This window comes from Chenopodium album, chromosome 2 (genome assembly GCF_948465745.1).
Source record: "Chenopodium album chromosome 2, dcCheAlbu1.1, whole genome shotgun sequence".
NCBI lineage: Eukaryota > Viridiplantae > Streptophyta > Magnoliopsida > Caryophyllales > Amaranthaceae > Chenopodium > Chenopodium album.
The window spans coordinates 84,738,241-84,748,583 of record NC_137835.1 but is presented as its reverse complement, the minus strand read 5'-3'; the positions used below and the strand labels follow the sequence as shown (position 1 = coordinate 84,748,583).

At 32.4% G+C, this 10,343-nt stretch overlaps 1 protein-coding gene across 1 annotated transcript; it reads right to left on the bottom strand.

Moving 5' to 3' along the window:
* Positions 1-43: 43 nt before the first annotated feature.
* LOC145604671 (protein OBERON 3-like) lies at positions 44-5,591 on the bottom strand. The gene is made up of 3 exons (XM_081660587.1): positions 5,442-5,591; positions 2,049-3,743; positions 44-1,039 (listed from the first exon to the last, which is right to left on the bottom strand). The coding sequence occupies exons 2-3, from the start codon at positions 3,715-3,717 to the stop codon at positions 462-464; spliced, it is 2,247 nt and encodes a 748-aa protein (XP_081516713.1). The 5' UTR covers positions 3,718-3,743; positions 5,442-5,591; the 3' UTR covers positions 44-461.
* Between the last annotated feature and the right edge of the window lie 4,752 nt (positions 5,592-10,343).

Genomic DNA, 10,343 nt, shown 5'->3' with positions numbered 1-10,343 from the left:
GCACATAATCAGCATCCGAGTTTAATAAAGGTAGCACATAATATAAATGAAAGTAGTAATTAAACTTAGAAGCCACAAAAGAAAAACATTACGAGTAATTACAAAAAGAGTAGTACGAGTAATTAATTTTTTCTACTCGTATAACACGAGATGGTACAAATCTGAACATATATATATGGGTTGAATTAAGTGAACGGCTAACAATGATCAACAACTCAACATTACATAATACAAAGTACATTATACAAGTATTTTCGCAATAGCATTTACTTGTCTCTTCGTCTTCCCAACGGGTTAATCGTTAACTTCGAAACAGTTGAGAAACAAACGACCGTCTTCATCAACAATAAATAATGTAAAAGAGAAGACATGCTAATCAGAGTAATCACCCTTAGAATACAACGATCGCTGCTACTTAAATGCGTCAAAAGAAAGCGCCATAGAAATAGAGCATACGATCATTAGACCCACAGCTGTTTTGTGGCCTCCATTCTTTCAACTAAAACGCTAATTTCAGCTTGCATTCGAATCTTCATCTTGTAGTAATCAGAGTGTGTATTCTCAAGAATTCTCAGCTCCTCTAATCTCTTTCTTCTCCTTTCCTCAGCCTCTTGCAAGCGCAACTTTGCAAGCTTCTCACTATACTCTACATCCAGCTTCTCGGTTTTTGTCTCTACCAATTGACGATATGTATTCACCTCTTTTCTTGCTTCATCTGCTCGATTCTGGAACATCCTGGCTTCTGTTTCCTTCAAGCGGATGATACTTTCCAAGCTGTCAAATCCATCCTTGTTGGACAATTTCCCAGACAGCTCAATAGCCAGTTGTCGCTCACTTGATAAATTCGGCTTGGGACTGCTTTGATGAAAATCATAAGATCGTAAACCTTGCAGCATGGTAGCAGAGTTAATGAAGCTAGACTTTTGAGCCAAATTGGAAGATGGAGAAGGGAACACGTCATCTAGACGACGTTTTTGACTGGCTGTAAGTTCGTTTGCCCCAACACCAGTAGCAGCATAATCTGCTGTGTCATCCTTGTCTGTGACAAAAGAAAACCATGAGCATTTAAGTAACCAGTTGGACAAAAATTATCAACGTGTAGACAAGTTTCATTTTAGTTTCAAGCAGTAAACCATGTTGCCTCTGTCAAACACAGAAGTTATGATGAGTTCAAACTTTTAGCTAATGTTACAGGACCAAGAGCCACCCCATCAGATAAAGTATGATGGCAATGTTTTGTTCATATTACCAATAAGAGAATAAACTTTTATACATCAATTATTCAAGCCCTATGCTATAATATATTTACCAGAAGTATGATATCATCAATATTGGCAAAGAATGGTACTAAACACAAAATAACAGTATTATAATCAAAAGGTTGATTTAGTCCCTCAATGGAACTATACCAATAAAATCCCACAAAAAAAAAAGAAAAAAAATCCTAAGAAGACCATCAGTATTTCACAAGTTGTGTACAAGGTTAAATCTCAACTCTTATATAAATGCGTTTTTAAATTCCTGCTAATAATTGTACTAAATTAATATGACAAGGCTAATGGACCTCAACACAGACTACAGTGGTCTCATATATCCTACTAACCATACTTTAGTAGTTTCCAACCATATTGGCATATAGATAGGATTTCCAGCCCAAAAACAAAAACCAGTCCACGTAATGACGTCTACATAGGTTGCACTGTCAATTTTGTAGCCCTACGTCATGTAATAGTGCAAAGTGCTTTGCTTACCAGTCCTAATTATTGATGAATTTCTCTTCTTATACACATACACAAACCAATTAACAGAGACCAACAGATCCGATATCCAAAACATTGCTCACATGCCAGTGGAAAATAACATTAAGCTATTTAAGCAAGTAAAAAAGCAAAAATAACTATTCCTAGAACTTGGTAAGCAGGAGACTAACAAGTATGCCATCTTAAATACAAATTAAGAATGGGAAAAGCAGAAGACATTGATGAAAACAAAGGGTAAACAAAATAAAACAAGTTAGTTTTAAAACAGAAATTTGTTAAGACATTTACCAGACTTGGTAGTAAAGAAGTGAATAATGACATGGCAGGCATCTGACGGAGATATAGCCCTTCTTTCAAGCCTTGTGAGCAATTCAGCAGCTTTAAGATATAGCTCTTTGCCTTTTAGATCCTCACTTCCTTTAAAGATTCTTCTAACACAATCAAGCTCCTTAATCAGTGTTTGTATACCCCAATCTTTAGCACAGAAGATAAACACATCTTTGACAAATCCAAACATTTCTGAAGCATGACCACATCCAAGACAATAGAACTGCATCTCAGTTTTGCCAGAGGACCTCTTCAAGCTAGGGCCAGGTCTTATTAGATTATTCTCAGCACCACAGGAAGCATGACACCAATGAGAGCAAGCATCACATCCAACCCAACTACAGGTATTGTTGGCACAATCATAGTTATAACAAACAGAACACATACACTGGCTGCAAAATCCCTTCTTTGTTGAGCAAACCTTACAGTCACAGTCATCCACAGGCAAAGAAGATTTACAGATTATATTTCTACATCTCTGGAAGAAGAAAATTTCAGCCAATTCACTGGTTGGGAGACGTGCTTTCCCTGAAACAAAATCATTAAGCCCAAATTTTACTGCAACCAGAATCTCCAATTGTAGTCTGTCAGACTTAGAAAGAGTCTCCATTGTAAGGTCTGACCTTTTTTCGAGCAAATTTTGCAGATAAGCTAACTCATCTTTTCTCTCAGGTGATGCCATTAGACAGTTCAAGTACTCCTTAGCTGATTCAATAGCTTCAGCAGGAAGCTCACGGGATAATTGTGACATAACAGTTGTATGTTCCGTAATGACATCACGAACAATCCTTTCTCCTCTAGAAAGCTTGTGTCCTCTCATATCCTCCAAATTATTTAGCCCCTGGTCCAAAGATTTACTCATGGAGTCAACAGAGCACAAATCAGTTCTTGGCTTGGCAGGCAATTCTGAGGGAAAGAAAGAACTGGTATCCGAGGCAGCCGCCCTATACAGACTGTTACCTGGATCTTTATTAAAGGTACGGGATCTGTTCAACATAGTATAAGCTACACTACTACCATGATTTGATAAAGAGACCCCATCTCCAATTGGCTTAAAACGACTATGAACAGATCCATTGGTTCCTTCACCGCAATTCCAATCCCTCCTACGACTACCAACCGAATTCTCATAATATTCAGTAGAATTCTGAGTTAACGAGCAACTAGGGTTATGTGAAAATGGGTGAGAGTAAGAGTACGATAACGAAGCAGCTGTAAAATCATCAGAGCATGTTACTTGAGTATTATTATTGTTATTGTTATTATTATCTGAAAGTGCCAAAGACTGCACACTCCTACATGGCTTAGGACGCACAACAGCATCACAATTTGGTGGTGCGGCATTTGATGCAGATAGCGAAAGAGAAACATCAGGCAGAGCTAGAGACAGGTCAAGTGTCTGTGTCTCAAGCTTAGGCTTCTTCCAGCCATCTCCCTCTCTTTTCACATCCTCCTGAGCTTCTCGTTTTGACGTACCACCATCACTGTTGCTCAACTGCAGAAAATCCCTCTCCACCCATTTCTCCTCTTGGTTCGAATTCTCCAAAACCTCCTTCCAGGCCCGTCCCTGAGCAACGGCAGGAGAACAGCTACTTGGCCCAAGTCCGTTTTCATGGTTTTGTTCTGACATTAAAGGCTTATATTATAAACCAAAGCCTGCAACACATTTGCAATTAAGGAGAATCAAATATCAAAATAGGATTGAAAAATTACGTTAAAGTCTTTTTGCTTAAGAATCTGACTAGCAAAATATAGCAACAAGATCACTCGTTTTAATCTTTCACAAATCAGTGCACATAACCAATAGTTCAAAAATCCACCTCGGGAGAACCCTAAATTGACTATACAGTCTATCTGTATACTGACAGTTAAATATACCATCAACACTAGAATGAAAATTTTCACTGTATTTCTCCCAAGACCCAAAGAGAGCCCAAATTTATGTTAGGATTATTAGTTAATCTTCAAATGTGTTCCACCCAATATCTCACAGCTTAATTAAGATGAAGTAAAACATTTATGCGAATTTCAATTTTCAAAAAGGTGATTTTGATATACAACATTCTGGAAATTCACAGTTATAAGTCAAGTTATGAGCTAAGTATCTCTATATGATTAGTAATCCTAATGTTGACCCTCGAAAATGAGGAATTTCTATATTCTATCATTAAAAGCAAAGAATAAATAAAGATATAGTAGGCTAATACCATAACCAAGCAATGCCAATTCAAGCTTAAATCAATGGCACCTCAATTAATTAGTGAGACAAAGTAAAGTCCCCCGAGGGTGAGGGATAGCTCAAGTGGTTTCAAGTGGTTAGAGCTTTCCTCTCATTTCCAGGAGATCCTGGAATCGATTCTCACCCCCGTCTAGCTCTCTAAAAAATAAAAAAATAAAAAACTATAATTCGATAAATGAATCATCTTCGCGTAAAACCCCTAATTAAAAATTTTATTAAAAAAAAGGAAATTTTGCGAATAACTACCATTTAAATGACCACTTTTGAGAACACCTACCATTTAAAATTTTCTTTTGAAAAGACTGCCACAAAAACACAAAAAGTTTGAGTAGCACTACCGCATTTATTATTTCTGGCAAGAATCTCCGTTTTTGGGGTATATTTTATAAAATTTAAAACCCAAATTAAATGATAATATTACACTACATTAACCCTTAATTAGATTACACACTTCAATTGCCCCAAATCCCCCAATTTCTTAAAACCCTCAATTCAATTTTTTGACCATAAACCCTAAATTTAAGATTTAATTGAGAAATTAAATAAATTATAATGCAAAATTAAAGATAATTGACCTATAATTGTGTTTTACTATTGAAATCTCTTGTTTTCTATACCACAATTGATTGAAATCTTATAAACTAGGTTTTCTCAACCGGAAATTCTTCCCGAAAAATAAAACGTGGTAGTACTACTCAAAATTTTTGTGACTTTGTGGTAGTTTTTTTAAAATAAAATTTTAAATGGTAGTTGTTCTCTAAAGTGGTCATTTAAAAGGTAGTTGTTGACAAAATTTCCTAAAAAAAATATCAACTTTGTGTAGTACCCAATTCGATAAGTGGAAAACCCTAATCAATAAACAAATCAAGTATCTCAAATTAAAATAATATTAGAAATTAGAACCCTAAACCCAAAACCCAATTCAATCAACAAACCCTCAATCATATAAATCAATCAACAAAATAGAGCTAAGATAAGAAGTAACGATGAATTTGCTACATCAATCAAGCAAAACTTAATAATTCAACCTCCATAAATCCAAACCCAATCAATTTCACAGCATCTAATTAAAACTAAAAATTAAAAATTAAAAGTAACAAATCAGAATAACTTACGTTTATGATATGAAATCTAAGAGAGCTGAAATATCGAGATACAACGAACCCCAGCTGCTCAAAAACGCGGGTCAGAGGAGAGAGAAAGAGCAGCAAATCAACGCAACGGTAATAAAATAAAATTGTGTTTAGTTAATTGATTTTTTTAATTTTTTAATTTTTTTATTTTTTTTTTAAGTCCCAAATTTTACATGTGTGTGTTGGGCTAGTGAGCATTGGGCTTTTCATCAATTACAACTATACAAGTCCATATGGAATATGTTGAAGCATAATTCCTATTCACTACACCCCCCTTTAACCATTAATACCTACTCCCCCCCGAAATTACTGTAAAACCCTTACCCCCACTAATTGCATCCCACTAACCGCACTAGTTAGAACTTGCAGTTAATTCTCCATTTCTCTTCAACACCATATTCTCTCTCTTCAAATACTCAAAATCGCTACAATTCAAGAAAAAAATCTTCAAAATTACTGCAAATTGCATCAAAACATCTAAAAATGTCTGACATTCGAGATGAAGTTCGTCAATCGCAACTAAATTCCGAAAAAGAAGAGTAAGAATTTGTTCATTTAAGTAGAATTTTGAATGTAAACCCTAGATTTTATATTTTTTTTGCGTTTTGATATTCTAAAACAAACTCTACTATAATTACACTTATTTTTGTGCAAAATAGACTAAAATCTACTATATTTGGTGGTATTTTTAATTAGTAAAAACGAAACAGAGAAGAATACTTCGAAGGTTCCGTCGGAGAAGACGATTGCTGAACAAATGTTCATTTTCAGTAAATGTTCATTTTCAATTTGATAGATGTTCATTATGATACTAGTATATGATCATTTATATTCTTACCTTACATCTACTAGGGTTCATTCTTGAGAGAATATTACTCTAATTTTGTTCATGATCTTTACATATTAATAAATGTTTACTGGTATTTAAACATATGTTTATTTGAATGTAATTACGTACATTTTCATTCTCATATTGAAAATATCCACATAGATTATACTAATACATGTTTAACTTCATATTAAATTATATGCTCATGAGCATCATTTGAATGTTATACTACATACATTTTTGCTCAAATATTGATAGATGCTTATTCGAATTTGATACATAGATGTTCATTTGGATATGTGTATATTATTCACACATATGTTAATGTATGTTCATTCACATGTCTAAAAATGTTCAAAAATAAATTACATATTGCTCATTCATCATAAACCTTTGATGATTCTATTTTAAAATATGTTCAAAAATAAATCACCTATTGTCACTTACATTATTTGTGATATATATATATATATGCTTATGTTATTTGTGATAATTTGTTCATTTATATAAAACAGAATGTACATTTTTGTTTTGCCAATTGAACATTTATTAAGTTTGTAATATCAATATAATGTTTATGCATATATATTGATTTACAAACACAATATATATTGTAGTTATGTTCTATATAGAGTGAAACACACGTTGCAATAATTTAGAGATGAAAACTATGAGCCTAAATTTATAAGGAGATAATGCCATCAATTATATTGAAAGATAAAAATGAAAAACATAGTAATATGTAGGAATCATATTTTGATAAAAGCATGTTGAACCACAAGTAAGTTAATTTGACATATAGCATAATGTTCATTTTCATAACAATGAATACACACATTGACATTGTAATTTGTTTGACTTACAGATACACCAAATCAAGAAGCTGGGAATACAATACATTGCTCAACTGATGCTATTTGGATTAAACAGAAGCTAGAGGCAATAGAAAAGGAGCAAGAAGATTTATGGAAGCTTATATTACTACAAATATTATTCTTTCGGTTATTTGATCATTTATGGATTTCTAAATGATCAAGTACATTAATATTCATATTTTTTTAATTCATTAGTGCTTGTTATATACATATACACATATATATATATCAAGAAATTAACGAAATACAATAAAATGTTCATTATCAAGAAGTTATATGTTCAATTACGTAACAGTTATAACGAAATACAATAAAATGTTCGTAACCAAAAAGGCAAATGTTCAGTGTCAAAACAAAACATGTTCAGTTACATATCACTTATCAGAAAAAGAAAAAAAAAAAAAAGCTGGAACAAATATATGTTGTTTCAATCCAAATTCTTACTTATTATTATTTGCCAACCTATTCGCTACATTAGTGTAAAAAAGAAAAAGCTAACAACCTATGATACTTAGAAGAAATATGTTGATTAGCTACCACGTTGAACACTTTGAACATCTCTTGGAACACTTGAAGGAACTTGAAAATTTCTTGAAACACTTGGACGTAATTGAACCTTTTTTCTTGGCACACTTAAAGAAACTTGGACATCACTTGAAGCACTTGAATGAACTTGGCCTTTTCTTGGAGCACGCACTTGGACAATACTAAATTCTTAATTTCTTAAAAACATATTCATTGTACGTGCCATAAATTTCTTGTTCAGAATTAAAATATGTAAAAAGTAACTCTGATTTAGTTGCTTCTTCATACAAAATTTCATCACTAGCACCCGCTGCATAAGTTTTAAAAATGAACATAATCAATGACAGATATGTACAAATACAAAACAGTACATATATAAATGATCATTTAGCATTATCAATTTGATTAAAATAATAAAACAAAATAAAGTACTAAATATTTAAAATATAATTAAAACATCTATAACAGAACATTAGTTTGAATCATAATGATCATTTAGAATTATGAAATTGATCAAAATTGTAAAACTACTAAAAAAAACCACGAAAACGTATATAAAAAAAATCTAATCACTCACAGAAAACAAATCACAATCAACAATCATTAAACTAAAAACAGCAAACAAACTTGAATCATAAATCATACTAATCGAAATAAGAGACAAAATTTATTAAAATAAAAACTTCAATTCACTTGAATTATAACACCAAACCAAATTGAACTAAAACAGAGGCTAAATTGATTAAAAAAAAAAACTTGAAAAATCGAATAAAATCAGCAAATAATTTAAAACAAAACAGCTAACAAAATTGAATCAAATAATTGACCAGCAAGCATTAATCGAAATCAGAGACAAAATTGATCAAATTGAACAACTCCAATCAGAGACAAAATAACTTCACAATCACGATCAAATTCGGCAATCGAAGAATGTAGCACTTCATTATCACAATCAACAGCTCCAATCAATGATTCATCCATAAATAAGAGGAAAAAAAGTGATTGAAAGATAAATAATGTTGAAGAAGAGAGAGAAAATGCCAAAAAAATTAAAAAAAGCAAAAAACAGAAAAATAGGTTTTGAATCATATATATAAATGACTTGGGAAATAAGAAAGAAAAAAAAAAAAAAAAATTGCTTAAAAAAATAATTGGGGGGAGTAGGCAGCATTGGCTAAAGGGGGTTGTAGGTAAAAATTTTCAGTTGAAGCACGAGTGATTTTTTAGCCTTAAAATAGAATATACAAGTACTAATTTTGAAATGATAAATTTACGCACGTACGAATTATTCCTGTGAACTATAATCTTTGCAACGTCTATAATTTTAACTGCAATGATCAATTACGTTAATCACATAGTTTATGTCATAGTTGTTGAGTCCTAGCCAAAAGCTTACAAGAAGAGAGTCTACCCACATACAAGTCAAATGAGGTTTTATCATAAACTATAAGTAGATAGGAGAAATATCTCATAAACTTCATACACTACTTATATTTACGTCAATCTTTTAACGAGAACCAAGTTTCTTCACAAGGATACAAAATTCATCCGGCAGTGATTAGTTTGCCTTCACAATTGCATCATATACCCCCATGCAACTATGCAAGTGCACCACTCGACAAAGGGGGGGGGGGGGGAAGGGAGGTCGAAGGCAAAGGCTCCCTTCTTCTGGTTTATGTGGATGACATTTCTTTCACTAGTAATGAATGACTTAGCTTCAATAAATGAGCTTAAGAAAACATTAAGAACCCAAAGAAATTTAGAAAACTCAAAGTCTTTTTCTAGAGATTGAAGTGATGAGGTCTCAAAAAGGAAGCTTTGCTCATAGAAATTGCCATAATATGCATCAATTCATCATCATCTCGATAACTTGTAAACCTTTAAAATTATGTAAGACATGATATACAATTTTTTTTGTAGATAAGAAAAAGAGTTTGACATATCATATTAAAATCTTTCACTAGTCAACCTGTTTCATACGAGTTAGTAACATAAACTTTTTAACAATAAAAAAATATGTAAATCCTCATTTCAAAGTACAACTAATGGGATTTATTCTTGCATATTGATGCTTTTAAAATACTCCATACAAATCTTCCCTATGAATGAACACATAGCTACAATTTATATCATTATTTGTCTTTATCTTAAAATACAATTCTAGTATATATATACACAAGATCTACTTTATAGTATTATACTAGTATATTTGAACAGAAGATCAAAATGTTGAGAAGGACAATATCTTTTCTCCAAGAAACTCCACATGGGAGGTGCACCCCTTTCATTTATTGGAGCTCCCCTTTTGGAGGCAGGATGGCGTAAACGGCAGTCAATATTTATCATGGCCCCCCATCTTTATTTGATCCCCTTAATCTTTCTAATTTTACGATATCCACTACTTAGTCTTACATACAAAGATGTGGTTCAAAATGCCCTTTTTTTTTTTTCCTAATCGTACTCCAATTTTTTAAGTCGTAAAAATAGTCAAAGTAGAAAAAACAAATACAGTAGATATATTTGCATTTGTATACAATCGATATAGGGCCTATTCTGATTTACTGAAATGAGTTGAGCTGAACTAAGCTGAACTGAACTAAATTGAACTGAACTAAACTAAACTGAACTGAATTGTTTATGAGATGAGAAAAGAAC

Bases quoted from the DNA above. Each gene is read 5' to 3' on its own strand.
- LOC145604671 (XM_081660587.1), bottom strand. From the start codon at position 3,717: ATGTCAGAACAAAACCATGAAAACGGACTTGGGCCAAGTAGCTGTTCT. The intron at 1,040-2,048 runs GTAAATGTCTTA...CTTTTGTCACAG, and splicing joins CTTCTTTACTACCAAGTCTG to ACAAGGATGACACAGCAGAT.